Source organism: Plectropomus leopardus, chromosome 2 (genome assembly GCF_008729295.1).
Source record: "Plectropomus leopardus isolate mb chromosome 2, YSFRI_Pleo_2.0, whole genome shotgun sequence".
In the NCBI taxonomy this organism is placed as follows: domain Eukaryota; kingdom Metazoa; phylum Chordata; class Actinopteri; order Perciformes; family Serranidae; genus Plectropomus; species Plectropomus leopardus.
In genome coordinates, this window is record NC_056464.1 from 33,391,149 (window position 1) to 33,407,164 (window position 16,016).

Sequence of the window (16,016 nt, forward strand, 5' to 3'; positions counted from 1 at the left end):
AGCAGGTTTTAAAGGATCCTGCAGAGGATGAAAGGCTCTTTAAAAGGATGTAGAATAGGTCATAAACTAGATTTGTTTGTCAGACTTTAATGACTCGACTTTACTACACATTATGGTGGAGGATGAGGTTCGGCGAGATATCAAGTAGAGGGTGAATCCTTTTATCAGCCAAACAAGGACAGGCCGTCACAATAAAAATAAGTACCTATCCTTCACACAAAGTTGCTTAGACACAAATGCATGCATGCGCACACACGCACACACACACACACACACACACTCTTCCTTTCCACACCAAAGTTGAACTATCAGTCTTCACTTAATTCATCTCCGAAGTGCTTTTCCTGCATCATGTCTTTTCCAGTTGGTGTCACCCATCCCCTCAACTAACCCACAATTTGCCAGAGCTGCCAATCAAAACTGTTGGCATGGAGATAGCTGCTCCCTTGACTACCACAGACATCATCTCATGTAGGACAAATTAGGGGAAATGGGTCCCTTTGCTCCCACAGTTCCAGTTGAGTATATTTTAAGCTGGGGGGAACATCTTGTCTTTTGGGCTAATACAAGCGTATCGTGGTCGTACTGCTCCTACAGGGCCTGCAGCTCTGTTATTACCTGCGCAGCCTAATCAAGGACCAGGGAGAGTGTGAGAAAAGACAGTAAAGAGATTGAAAGTCTGGGACCAAACATCCGTGAAATATAGGATTCCTACACGTTCTAGCATGAGCTGTATACAGTTTTTAATCATCCACTTTTAACTAATGGCTTGTAGGCAAAGTGTGGGAGGCTTGCGATGATTATTTCCATCAAGTCAATTAGTAGTGGTTTCTGAAAAGCTGTCACTTCGATGAAAAGTGATTTGTACACCCTTGTCTAACTTTGCTGCAGGTATTTTTACAGCACTCGTAGATGAACATCGCAGTGCTCATACTGCACTTAAAATGATTGAATGGATGGATGGATGGATGGATGAATGTCACTTGTGCGGCCTCTTTTTGGAATCACACGCATGTTCTCTTCAGCTGCTGCTTATAAAAATATGGGACCCATTTTTACAGAATTTTCCGCTGCAGAATTGAAAATGTACTGATCTGTTAAACAGGTCTCGGTGGGTTGTCAGGGATTTGGGAAATATGGAAAGTGTACTTGTAAATCCTTTAGCCTGTGTTATTAGCCAGGTTTCTTCCACACAGCTTATGATTGGCCAGGTGACTGTTCCCACTCGCAATTTATTGCTTACATTGATGTCTCCCTGCCATGAAATACGGTGTCACTCAGAGCTAACTACATTTTAATGGTGAAACTACACTAATGATACACCCACAGGTGCTGTTAATAGCAAAAACACATCTCAGTGTATGGAAAGAAAAGCTATACTTTCAGATGATTGGCATGACAATGGGCTGTTGTAATCATAGGTGAGATAAGACAGTGACAGTTACTGAAAAATGATTTGCAACCTTCCATTTAATAGTGGATTGTTGAAAAAGAACCGTTCCCACAAGCTTGTGGGCTAAATTATGATTGTGATTTATTTTATTTTATTATTTCATTTTGTTTTATCTTATTTTTTATTACAACACCTTTTTATGAGAAAAGACTTTTTGGACCTAACAAAACACTTCCAGACCACTTCTGTTGGGAAAGTCTCCCTGTGATAATTTAAGTATACTAGTATTTTAGTATACTGTCGATGGAATTATATAAACTATACAGCATATTAATATTTAGTCCCCAATGGCAAGGAATAGACTGTTGATTGGCTGGAAACTGGTATTTAAAAGGCCCTTTAAAGCATAATACCCACTCCCCCCCAAAAAATACAAATGGATAATATTGTAAATAACTACAAGAATAAGAAGAAAGAAATACAAGAATAAAAAAAGATTGTTTTTTCAGTCCACTAGATACATTTTGTTGTTGTAAAAAACCACCTGACTAATAAGAACAGACTGGTAACGTAATATTATGGTACAGATGTTGACTTTTTTACCTTTTGGGGACATTATTTGCAGTGGAAAGAAGGTAATAAATTGCAATATATTGCAATTTATTATATTGAAATACTCAGCATATTGCAACACATTTAAAATCGCAGCAGTATTGTATCATGACTTAAGTATCGTGATAATATCGTTTTGTTGGGCCTCTGATGATTTCCAACCCTACAAGGTATAGATTTAGAGCATGAAATATGGATGGAAATACTTTTTTGATGTAATTTTACTGGCATACCTTGAACATTACATGTTAAAAGTAATAATGTTTTTAACCTTTATTAGCTCTGAAATTGAACAGTTCAGAACAAAGACAATTATAGTAGAGGATGAATCAACTGGTACAATATCTGATTATTGAACATCTTGGACCACAAAATTTAGATTATACTGTGTGTCATCATCAGAAAAAATCAAAGAAATCCTTGAGATAGTGAAAAATAAAGGCTGTAACAGTCCAGTTGGAAAACCTGACAGTTCCTCAGTCATATGTCAAGTAGTAGTTTTTGTTTTCTTACATTTGTTTTTGGCTGTTGCCCCCTTGGCCTTGCTGACAAGTTAAGTTACACTGACTGATAACACAGCTCGGCTGTGTAGGGATTACTGCTGTACATCCTGCTCCGGGCCCCCGGGAACGCCATGCTGTATCATTCTGTCAACGGTTAGTGCTGTGAGAGTGCTCTACTTTGTGTGCTTTAGTGTTTGTGTGTGTGGAACCATGTTTCACCCTGCGCCATCCTCGGCCAAAGTCAACTACCCAGCTTCCTCCCTCATCTTTCCTTGCCTTGGAAAGCACACCACTCTGCGGCCCTGATGAGGTGGGGCTGAACTTTAAGCTCTACATCATCGCTTCCCGAAACACCTACATCACCATCGCAACTCTGAACCTGCCTGTTCAAAACCCAACAATAACCACAACACCACATAAATCTCCCAGACAGAGTGATGTCTCACCAATGACACACCAGGTAGCTCCATGCCAGCCTTTGACTCTTGAAAGAACGCCATGCCTCTGGGGTTCGGACCAGCTCCACATGGTCCACAAAGCCCCCGTTTCATTGTAAAAGCGGGATTAAGAATTCATTTAACACACAGGAATATGCTGTTATGTGACAGTGGTGGGAGCTCCACTGTACCTTAATGGGCCCGGCTTGTGCTGACAGATAAGTTGAGCTGAGTTTCTCTGGATTCGGGGCTCCATCCACTTCTTCCCTCTAAATGAAACCGACTGTTATTCTTTCCAACAGGCCATACAGTAGCCCTGTCCATCATTAAAGCTATGAATCATGTCCCTGCACCAGCACAGGCTCCCTCCGGGGTATATCATTGCCTTGCCCCTTAATCTGGGCAGATTTCCGTGCCGGGTCCACTATATAGGGTTCTGTTTTTAGCACAATGAACAGCTTGCTCATGTTACTCTCCAACTGCACTGCAGACCACAGTCTTCCCACATTTGCCATCAAATGCTACAGTTTCAGGTGTTTGGTGAAATGCAAGTAAATGCACATGTGCCCTTCAGCAGCGGTTAAACTGAACTCTTCCCAGCATGGCTTTTATGGGTAGAATGTTTAGCTGTTTTTTAGCCCTGTTAGCTGACATTATCACAGCCACGGAAAAGCACCATATGTGGTTTATGTCGATGTAAAATTGAATGTTAAGGGATTTGTTCCATAGGGAGCAGAGGCTACAGTCAGCCGCTGGCGAGAAAGATAAAAAAGAAGTCATGCCTTCGAGCTGCTTCACGCTGCTTTGGAGGTCAATTGCTTCTTCAAAACACTCTCTTTAAACTCTAGGCCTTAAATATAGACTAGTTTGTTAAAAAATCAGTATTGTGTCTTTGACTCAGCCATCTCATAGCAATTTATATGCAAGGTTTTTCCTCAGCAGTGATGCAATGAGTTGCAAAAACATTTGACGAATCTGATTCCTCATGCTGAGAAAAACAGAGTTAAGGGGAAATGAGTCAGTCATTTAAAAATGTAATTATTCAAGCTGGTACCTGCATGTTTGGTCTTTTGTTGGAGAGAGCCTGTTTATTTGGATCACTGCATTTGTTGCATTTGATTAGTCACGGTAGTAGAGAAATTTTCCATGCAGATTGGACACTGATCACCCAAAACATTAAAACCACTGGCAGGTGAAGTGAATAACACTGATCATGTCGTCACAGTTCAACGTGCTACTGGGAAACCTTTGATCCTGGCATTTGTGTGGATCCCATTTGATGCACTCCAACTGCCAAAACACCGTTACAGACCAAGAACCCATCCTCATGGTAACGGTACCCCCAGATGACCGTGTCCCCTCCAGCAGGACAATGCACCATGCAGGAATGCAATAACTGCTAATCATGCTGCTGTGACAGGTGCTGTCCAGCTGACCAGCGGCACATCATAACACTGCAAAAGGTCGCACTTGGCAGTGTTACAAACTGATGCAGCCTGTCTGCGAATCATACTGCCGCAACAGATGCCATCCGGCTGACTGGTGGTATGTCCATACCACGCACAAAGAAAGTTGGCTTTTGTTGTTGCTATCTAACGCTGAAACATGGTGGTATTTGACAACGTCAAAATGGGAACAGGCTGAGTGATAAATGTTATTCACTTCACCTACCAGTGGTTGTAATGTTTTGGTTGATCGGTGTATATATTAAATATATTAGCTCTAAATAATTGGCCGTCCATTGTTCAAACCATGACTTCCATGCCGTTCGGACAGAGCATGAACAGTCAGTCATAACTGTAAAACTACTGCAGCTGTTGAGAAACAGTCTGGCAGGAAAGGTAAATATTAAACCACAAGCAAGCAGTGCCTTGTGCAGAGAAAGCAGAGTAAGTGAATGGATGAATACATTTTAACCCAGCGGATGATCTGAAATGCAGCATATGCAGAATGTTAAGTAGAGATATTCTCTCAATATCCTGTTTTGCTTTCATTTATTAATTCAGTAACACAATGGCTTGTAGATAACTTTCAGCCCCTTCAGTCTTTGTATGCGTATAATGTTTATTTTCTTACTTGCTATGCTTGTTTGAGCTGAAATGTCTTTTCCGTGAACAGCCCTTCTCTGTATCCCTCATTGAAAATGCTGTTGCTTTCTTTAGAAAGCCGAGATGCAGCACTGACCCCTCTTAGAGAAGAAGAGTGTTGTTGTAGTACCACAGCCCCCCTCCTCTCCTCCTCTCCCCCCCCTGTCACTTCAGACAGCCTCTCGCTGGAGAGCTCTCCCTCAGATCAGCACTAAACTCTCTCCTTAGTCTCAGGAAGTGTTGGAGGAAGCACTCTCTGCCTAGTAGGCTTTTCTTAGACTCCTAGGTCTCATTGCATATTCATAGCCCCCCTCCACAGTTGAGGGTATCAAGTTAAAAAAGAAAAGGAAAAAAGACACCCAAGCTTTAATTATTTACTGTAATATTGCTAATACTCTCTATAATTTTAGAAAAATATATCAAGGTTTGAACATTAAAGTATTATATTTAAAAACATCTCTTTTTTGGCACAGACAGTGAAGTATCACTCCTGCCTTTGACCGCCAGCGTAGAGGCCATTTTCCCATGAGCTCCAAGAGTTAAAACACTTTACGCATCGCTCTCCATCGCCACACAAATAATGCAAAGACACTTAACCGCCTTAAGTGGGATATTCAAAGGCTGCAATTTGTCATCAGTTCATAGAGCGCTGGATGTGTCCTCCTGAACATCACAGTCTAAGTTGTGCAAATCCATTACACTGCAAAGAAGGTCGCGCAGGACAAAAAAAATTACACTTATACGAAAGGGATATTCCACTGATGAGAAATTTGCCTCTATTTAAGCAGTTCTTACAATTGCTGGCACTCAGGCTGTTGCTCAAACTACAGTCTGTACTTACACTTTTTTTTTTTCGTTTGCTCCTGAAGCCGCCACAACAGACACAAAGAATCAGAAGCAGATCAAAAAAGAGAAAGGTTATTTTCAGTTTTAATTGGGAGGTACCTGAAAACACTTTTTTTTTTTTAAAACGAGGAGACTAGATATAAAATCATTATTTTTTTAAACAAAGAAACTAATTCCCATAGCCCCATTAAAAGGTTGCTTTTGTTTAGCACAGATCATTAAAAGACTAAAATCGGTGTTAAGAAAGAGGGGAAAATGCAAAAAAAAGTAGCTTATTATGTATCTTCAATTAAAAAGGATGTGGTTTCACCATATCTTTTATATTGCAAATAAAGTGTTTCTTGCAATATTAAAATCTTTTATTCTGTTACTAAACACTGAGAATAGTCCTTTTGTAAGTCCTCCAAACCAAAAAGAATTCACAGGCCAACACATGCAACAGGTCCAAGCTCTTTGGCAGAGCAAGGAGAACTGGTTACTGTTAAAGTCTTTACTTTGTCTGGTGTAATGTTTTAAAATGCCACCTAACCTCACAGGGTTTTCCTTAAGGTGAAAACAATAGACAATGCAGATTCTGAACAGTTTATTGTCAGTTGTACATTGTAAAGTATGTAGTGATGATTGGGACCAACCCACAAACACAGTGGATGTTGCCAGTGTGTCTGTACATTCAAAGATCTGTCTCGGATCACATCACAGCCAATCCCATTGGTGGCAAAATTCAAATGCTCACATCGGAAATGCTTACGAAAAAAGAAAACAAAAATATGTGATTTCTGCAGTTGGATTCAGGCGAGAACCTCTGCGCCCTGTCCCCCCTGCTGATTAATAGCCGACGCGTCTTGCTGAGCAGCCGCGCTCCGCCACGGCTGGGGATTCAGACTGTGAACGAGGGGGCGGCTGACAGTGGTGAGCTATGTGCTGCTCCGCTCCACGGGAGGTAATGAATCGGTGTGGCTGCCGGGACTGAAGTGTAGACAGCAGGAGGAAGAAAAGTGATCAGTCTTTCAGGGTGAGGTACTACTTGTCCAGCATGTGGGCCACTGATAGCAGGAGCGAGACAGTAGAGCGTGAGAGGGAGAGGGAGAGGAGGGGGAAGAGGAAGAGATAAAACTAGAGATGCTCTGATTTGCTTTTTTTTCCAGTTCCGATCTGATTCTAATACTTGAATTTGCATATCTGCCAATACTAACACCATTACCAGAACTCCACGTTTAAGCAATTTATTTGAGATATAGGATAAGTAGGAGTGCAAATTGCTATGGCAATCTTTTGAAAACCTTGAACAGATCAAGTGCACAGCATAATCAGCATACGCTAATAAGCAGATTTCTGTACTTGAGTTCAAAATTAATAAGAGGTAGGTTATAAAATAAGGCTTTCAAAGGGAACATTTGAAATAAAAGTGAAAGGACTGTGTGGAAAAAATAGACTTTCAAAAACCCTATCAAATAAGTTAAAAACAAGTGTTTAACGGTTGCTATAGTTACCGTGCACAGTGTTTGAATTAAACTTTATTAAGAGCACCACAAGTGACTGTCCCTCTGTTCAAAGAGATGTTTTAAGAGCTAAAAGATCGTCAGTGGGATAAAACAGAGGTGTATTTGCCAAGTTAAAAGCCCAAGGACTGTCACTGTGACGAGGTAGTCTTGGTCCTGTAGGCGGACCCTCCTCAACCCAATGTCTTCTGGGTTTGGAGCAGCTACAAGATATTTGTGCTAAAGATGCCTGCATAGCTAACTAGTTTCGTGCAGCCGCTCCTACATAGTAACATGAGTTGTTTCGCAGGTATTTTGACACTTTTAAAAAATTATCCACTGATTTACAGATGTCTCTTATCCAATGTGCATCAATGGGGAAAAGTCTTTATGGTCCCGTGGTGTAATTTTACTTTTGGCCACTATGTAAAATTTGTATCAGAGCCTGGGACGCTTCCTGGGGGGCTTAGACAGCTCCCCAAAAGTGAGGCCAAAACATCTTGATTGCCCCCTGGTGGCCGGTTGCAGTACAGGTCATAAACTTGGCCCCCTTCATGTTGGCGAATGGGACATGGACCAAATTTGAGGTAGTTCTTATCAAACTGTTGAATGTTCAAGTGCTTGTTTTTCCAATAAGTTTGTTTTTTTTTGGTAGTTATTTATTGTTTAAGCCCTGCCAATGTTTGTATGTGGTGCCCATGTGAGTAGTAAATGGGCTGAAAAATTGGCACTATATAGGATTGTCCAAGGGTTCCATAATGGTCTTATGTCAATTGCCCACATGGGTGAGTTAACCCACATAGGGCCAGGATAACATTTTGGGCCCATACCCATTTGATACCCAGGTAGCCTCAGAATAACCCATGTGGGGCCCTCTTGGGTAAACCCATCCATTTGGGCAATTGGCATAGGGCCATTATGCACAATATGGTACTAAGCACATTTTTAACTCATTTACTACCCACATGGGCCTCACATACAGATGTTGGCTGGGAAAAAAGGGGGTCTAACGTCATGATTGACAGCTGTGTGTGTCAATCAGTGTGCTTACAATCAGTGTACTGGCGGGAACTGGATGACTTGAATCTAGCGTCACCAGCAAAGATTGTAGTAACCGTTTCTGTGATGTTTTGACTTTATTTTCAGAGAAGGTGGAGACATATTGTCCATCTTTACATGCAGTCACTGGTCCTGACTGTGTAAAATAGGAGAAACTGTGAATTGAGAGTTATTGAGAGATAGGAGCAAAGAAAGGGAGAGAGTGGTGGATAGAAAAAGAAAGCAAACGGAGAGAATGTGTGGCTAAAAGAGAACGACGAGGATGTTTGAGAAGGTGGGCTGTCACCCTGTCAGTGTTAACGTTCGTGAGGAAATTCACTCCCTGTTCCCTCACAACACTCCTTAAACCAGCACAGAGGGGGTTCATTATTCTCACTTTACTCCTCCACTAATTATCGTTATCATTATGGGGGATAATTACCATTTCCCTGCCTAACACCCATGTAGGCTGCACAGCTTTGAGTCACACAAGGTTATCAATAGCTGCTCAATTGCAGCCTCATCTGCTTAATTATACGATTTGGCTTTGTGATAAGTGAAAAGGATGTGGGATCTAGTATTATGCTTTGTGAGGAGTGGTGAGACGCGGAAAGTCAGCAGAAGGCCCTGAAATAAACCGATGCGTGTGGAGCCTGTTAATTAAATGCTGTGTGGCTTTCGCTGGAATATAAATCAGAGGAAGTCCAGGGTTATGAAACTTGGAAGTCTCTAGAATATCCTGCAAGCTGGTAGAGAGCCGCAGCGAGCGTTAAACAAAATCCTGTGAGATATAACATCAGATCCTCTATCTTTGATTTCTCTCGCTCATTGCCTGTAATACATTTCTCAAAGAACTTTTACATGTTTTCTGATTTTAGAGGCTCTGTTACTTCATCACCAGGATCTACTTTCAATTAACCCGAACTATTAGCGCCAGTTCAGTCACTTCATATCAATGAAGAGAAATTGTTCAACCAGACCCGTCTTACTGGCTGTGACTTATGCTAAGCTTAGTCGCCGTGTTTGTCGAGGGGGTTTCTAAATCCCTCTGTGGCATTTTGGTAGTTGCAGCTGACGCCTCGAACCCGATGAATGCTCTCTCCATCTGCTGCTGCTCGACACCGCAGCACAAGACTGACACAGACCTAATCAGCAGGAGAAATTCATTAGATCTGCCCTCTGTTCCACGCGGAGGGAGAGGCAGAGATGAGATGAAGTCGTGATTGGAAAAGAGGGCACCGGGGCATAGGTGCAGAGGGTAAGAAGGAGGTGACGGTGTGAACGGTTCAGTGAGCGTATGACAGACATTTGGGTCAGACTGGAGGAATGTGTGCCACAGAGGACCTCATGACAGACAGGAGGCACATTCTCTTTGACCCCAATTACCAGAGGTGTTTCTTTCCACCAGCTAATCCGTGGCATATAGGGTGGCCCCTCCTGTGTGCCGTGGAGATTTGCTTCTCCAGCCTGTTTTCCTTACAAGTTGTACGGATGATGACATACTTCTGCTGACAGGGATGTGACTGAAATTTTATGAAACTATGAGCAATCTCTACTGTAACACACAGATTATTGTCTCAATGTGGGACCTTGTATTAGGTCAGCAGCTATGATTATTATTATTTTATAATTCCTTACCCTGTCGTACTGTTTTCACAATGCAAGTCTGATGCAATACCACCCAAAAAAACATTTTTTTATTTATTTTTTAATTAATTTTCTATACCATAGGGAAAACTGACATATTGTTGGGGGTGTCGTATTTTAGATTTTTATTTAAATATAAATATAACAAAGCTATAACATGACAACAAAGACCATTCTTTTATTGGTTACTAGCTGAGAACAGTAGCACTGTAAGTAAAGTAAACATTAAAAATAATTTAAGCATTTTTATATTAACAAAAAACAAACTCTTCTAAGGTAGTGAACATGCTCAAAATTCAAAAAACCATAAAATGCAAATTTAAAACAAAACAACTGTGCGATTTTACATTTCTCAAATAATAGGTGAGTGAAAAAAAAAAATCAACATTAAATTTGAAGAGAGAGCATGAAAGTGCAGCTGCTACTAATGTATTGGTAGTGTGGAAAATAAATATTGGCACTATTTCAAATATTTAAAAAAAATATGTGTATTGATGAATTAATAATTTTAAAAAGACACTTCTGTCATTAATTGTTATTATAACGTGTTGAGGCTGTAAAATATCTTTTGAAAACTGTGCAGTGAAACTTCTGAAAGTGCAAGTTCAAACAGTGCAAAATTCATAAATGTTGATTTTAAAATGCCATAAAAGAGTAAAAAAATAAGCTAAACATTTTCTTGAACGACCATTTTTGCCCAATGAAACTCTTGTAAGATTAATCCATTAAAAAATGTTGATATTTTGCATATTACAAATTTGTTTATCGTCTAATCATTTCATACTAACACCTGTGTAGATTATAACCTACAAAGAAAAGAAAGGATCCCCTTTATAATTTTCAGAAATATGTAGCCCTTCTGCTCATATTCTGCTCCTCAAAATGTTAAGAAAAACTTTTTAAAGAAAACATTTATCCTCTATATATACACCTGTTTCAGATGGTTTTGATTTTGATTTCTCAGCTGTTTGTCAGACAAAATGTTAAATATCACCTCAGAGATTTTCTCTGCTCATTACACTATTTTCTGACATTTTACAGAGGGAACTTGTGTCCTGCGTCTCAAAATACTTGTATTACTCAAGTGGTTTCCATTAAACCGCAGGAACTATTTCATGTTGTCAGGAGATTATCTGACCACCGTCTCGCCGTCTTTCTCTCCACAGAGACACTTATGGACTCCACTACAGCCACAGCGGAGCTCGGCTGGACGGTCTACCCCGTGTCAGGGTCCAGCGACAATAGTGTAAGTGACGTACTCTGCTTTCACAATGATCTGCTTCTGATAATCACCATTTAATTTAGTCATTATTTAAGTAATAACATAATTGCAAGTCATTTTAGGACATTTTCATGTGACAAAGACGAGGTGTGTGTGTGTCGGCTCTCTCTTTTGTTAGATGTTAAAGTGCAGCAGTAAATTTGCCCAGTCCCCCATGATAGCTTTATTTCTGTTGGAAGCCAGTGTTTTGGTTTCTCACTCTAAGGTCAGAGATCAGTTAATGAGCCGGCCTGATCCCCAGAGGGAGCTGTGCCATTTCCCCAAAAAACTGGAGGGAAAAAAAAAAAGTTTTTTGGACTCTAAATTCCACACGAGTAGATGTTTGAAGAGGAAAACTTTTTGTTTGGTGTACAGTTTAAATATACCACAGCTTTTTCTTTTGGGATATAAATGACTGTAATTCCACTTTTAGGGCTGTAATCAACCAAAGAAAATTTGGATCGACTAAAACTCCTTCTCCTTCTTCACCTTCTTTTCAACCTATCAATTGGTCAATATGTGAAAAATTCAGCAAGTTATCTCTGGATTAACTAAATCACCAAAATGGTAGTGTTGTGTTGCCACCAAAGCATTTTTTTCCAGTGACAAGGCTCAGCATTAAAACTTTCCCAGAGCGAGTAAACTCTGTGTTCAGGCAAGTGGAACACCTCGAGTGAAAAATAACTGGGATCTACAGTGTCATGTTATACGACAATAAACTGCACACTCGCGCTTTTCTATGGGGCCTACGGGGGTAAATGCGCAAAACACATGCAAGTAGACAAAACACAAGCAAATCAAGAAAACATCCTCTTGAATCCTCTGAATGTTGTGTTATTTGCAGCGCACCCTCCAAATGCTGCGCATGTGTCTCAAATTGATAAAGATGTTTTCTTAATTTCCGTCTCACCACCAAGATTTAACCAGGACTGATGAGAAAAATCTGACATACTGGACACTAAAGAAGTTAATTTTTGGTTGATAAAGTCATACACAGAATAATGTTACTAATGTTAAATGTGTGTCTGTAATGCTGCATGAGAGAATGACACTTACTGTTTTTAGCCCAGAGGCTAGCGTTAGCCATCCTGCACTCCAACAGGTCACGAGCTTTGTTATCCCGCCTTGAACTGCTGCGTCTTTTTGGAGAAAATCCATTGTGATAAATCCGATGCTGGATGTCCTCTGTGGATATTTAAACATTTTCCAATTAAAAATTTTGAACTTTGGACAAAACACTGCTCTTGTCACTGTCACCAGCCATTATTTTTAAAGGGAAAAAAAAGATTTTTTAAAGAACAAAAAATTGCAATACTTGGTTTTGTTCTTAAAGAAAACGAGAAAGAATATTTCTTTAAAAATCAACAGTAATCCTTTTTTTCTATAAAATCCCCCAAACATTTCTTAAAAACAGTGTGGGATTGGAAGGCAGGTTTTTTTTTTTATGGATGTATGCCACTCCCCTAAAGCCAAAATAAAAAGCAAAAGTCCCTCCCCAGTGCTTAAAAAATTATTGTACATGCCTCTCCCTTTTGAACCACCCTTCCCCCTTATAAATGACGAACGGTCCCTAAGTCACATTTAGATATTCAGTTCTAATTCCTCTGAATTCTTTTTTTATTTATTTTTTAATAATTCGTATTTAAAAAAGCTATTATCTAGTAATGAAAAAGAACCAATAAGGAGTGTTGATGGTTGGTTCAGAGTATGTATGGTCTGTAAAATTTGTCTCAAAGTCATAGAAATTAAAATGATGTATGAACCCTGACAGTGGTGAAAGTGTGAGGTAAATACTACCAACCATCACAGAGCACAAATACAAGTGCTGAACGACTGACGTTTCTCGGCTGCGAGAGGCTTTGGTGGACACACGGCCTTACTAAAATACCACCAGCGATCTTACGACCGATGAGAATTTGGCGCTTATCGACCAGCCAACCAAACAAGAAGCCCTACACATTTTTCTCCCTACATTTGAGTATTCACCAGTCTTTTTTTCTTTTGTTTTATTCTTCCATAAATGATCCCGGATTTGTATATTTCAACCTGATCTGAACTTTCCGCTTCACTACAAACACAGTAAGAACGAACAATCATAAACTTGTAGCTAAATCTGTGTGTTCACATGCCAGGCTAGAAGCTATGTGTTATATGGGCCCTGTTGGTGTTTGATGCACAGTATTTCCACATGCTTTGCCAGGGCATCGGTTCCTCTTAGCCACATGCAAGCCAGGCCCACTTAAAGTCAGCCAAAACCAGAGTCTCAGTCTCCCTCACTTCTTTCCCCACCACAGGATTTAGACTCCTTAGAATGAGTCCAAAAGAGAGAAAAAATGTTGTAGACTTATTTGCTGGTGCATTTCAAAAAACCACTGCCGATTTTATTCAATTATTTATGCTTCTGTGGTTTGTATTAAAGATGGTTCGAATTATACTTTATCATGCTGTGTCTCTCTTGCACTAAAAAAAGAAGAAGAAACTCGCAGCTTATAGAGCTGGCCCTTCGACAGCTCCATGATACAACTTCAAAGTTGTTCAGCAATAATTTAGAATAACTTCATCTCTCCCAACCTGAGGGCACGTTGTCCCATCCCTGCTATTTCCTACAATCAATACCAAAGCAGAAAAAGACGCCTGCTTTCCTTTTCTCTCGCCAGCTCTGGATCCAATTTACACAGAGGGAGAGCTTACGCACACATACCGACTCCAAAGACAGTTTACATCACATCTTCCTTTCATCTCTGCAAAATGTTCGATTCAGCAAAGCATTCACTCAAACCATATTTCATAATCTGATTTAATACTAAGTGGAAACTTCAAACTTAAAAGAAGTTGAATAGACACAGAAATCCAGAAAGTTTAAACTATTTTGTACAGTAAGAATGCCCACTCAGGCCAAAATGAGGTGAAATTAAGGTCTAAACATCAAACTTAGGACCTCTTCAAGAATCATCTTTGTTCTGTGTGGTGTACCGCCTTATTCTGTGGTTATTTTCTCTTCCAAACCAAATATCTTCACATTTAGTTTGACTGAAAGGCTTATCTGTGAGGATTTGTCTTTGCTTCAGATAATAGAGAACCCCAGGAATGAGTCTGAAAAACCTTGAAATGAGTGAGCATTTCCGCACCTCCGGTCCCCTTGTCTTGATTTCAATGGGTTTTTGGTAAAATGCCTGAAATAAGGTCTGCGGTTTACACTAGCCTAAAAGGGCTTTCACGTTTTGTTATAAGACATAAAATACATCAGCACATACACTGCTTACGAACTTTGAAGCTTTTAACAGTCAATTCAGTGTTCATCCATTTAAAGGCAAGAGGCTGAAAAAAATGTATGTCTATCCTGTTGCTGAACTAAAATCTTAGTTGTCTTATTTGTGTGTGAACTTCTTAAGCAGAGCTGCCAGAGGACGCAAAATGAATTTCAGTGTAAATTGACAAAGTTGTATCACACCGCACTGCATCGCCTAGTTTCACATAGCATCATTTCCCTTGTGTCATAAACCTTTAACACCTAGATTTACCTTAGTTTTCTAATGCTGCATTCAGACACCTTTCACAAATTCTGAATTTATTGTGAGGTTGTACACCTCTTTCCCATATTTCTGAATGTTTCTGGAAAAAAAATCGAGCCAATTTGGTCAGTTTTTAAAGGTTTAAAAAAGGCAGCTGCTAAAGTGGCTACAGTAGACTGCAGAACGTTATCATGTTTGAGTTTTTTGCTTCTGGCGACTGCATTTAGGCATTGAATATCCTAAAAATGGCGTTCATTTAAGGGGAATATCCTGCGGAGCAAAGAACAAAACTAAGTATCAGTACCATTTGTTTACCACAGAGCTTATTTTCTGCCATAATTTCAAAAATCCAATGGAAAAATCTCATAGGCTTTTTGTTGAGGTGATGGTAACTTTTGAATCGGTCTACAGAAAATCGTCATCTGTGGTGGGCACTTTATTTCACGCTCCCTTCTGAAAACCTCCAAATGCTATCATGATATATCTCCCTCTTGGGGTGCAATGAAATGCAAACAAGTCCCTAAGCCCCTGGATTTAGTCAGGTATAGGTTTGGTCTTATCAGCGTGGGCACTGAGGTTTTATGATGATATGGCTGAGCTTGTCAAAATCACAGTCCAATGAAAAGTGAAGAGTGAGAGCGATGGCGATAGCTTGTCCCTTATGTCCCAGGGCAACAGGTGTGGAAACAGAGCTCGCTCTCGCTCTCAGTATAACAGCAAGAGGTGCTTTACAGAAGCTATTGTCTTACACACATATACGCACGGCTTCGTGGGCTTAGCCGGTGGATCAGTGACATCCAGCAGAGCGCCGCAGCAGCAGTTGGCTTTCACTACTCTGTATAGCTTCATGAAATATATCCTAACTTGATATGTGATACTGTGAGACACAATGGAAATGCAATCAAGTAACAGCACAATATGAAGTCAGAAATGCTGTGGCAGTTGGTGTTATTCCACTCTTTTATTTTACAGCATATTTGAATATCGCATATCAAATAATTATTATAAGAAATCTCCTCAGGCACAGCTGTAAAATCAACCTCCTACAGTAGGTTTTTGTAAGCGATTTGTGTAAAACTGTATTACAGTTGAGCTTCTGTAAATCAAGTTTTATAACCCTCTCTGTGTACAGCAAGGCAGTTCTTCCTTTTAATTATGTAAAATGACAGCTAGGCTTATGTTGTCCTTGAGCCAGACAAGCA

The 16,016-nt window shown here is 40.1% G+C and overlaps 1 protein-coding gene across 5 annotated transcripts in view; it reads left to right on the plus strand.

Moving 5' to 3' along the window:
- The window catches only part of ephb2b (eph receptor B2b), a 190,143-nt gene that overhangs the window by 58,178 nt on the left and 115,949 nt on the right, over positions 1 to 16,016 (plus strand). For all 5 annotated transcript variants that reach the window (XM_042509373.1, XM_042509381.1, XM_042509389.1 and 2 more), the window contains exon 2: positions 11,208 to 11,287. In XM_042509373.1, coding sequence (XP_042365307.1) covers positions 11,208 to 11,287 — 80 coding nt within the window. The remainder of the gene's footprint in view (positions 1 to 11,207; positions 11,288 to 16,016) is intronic.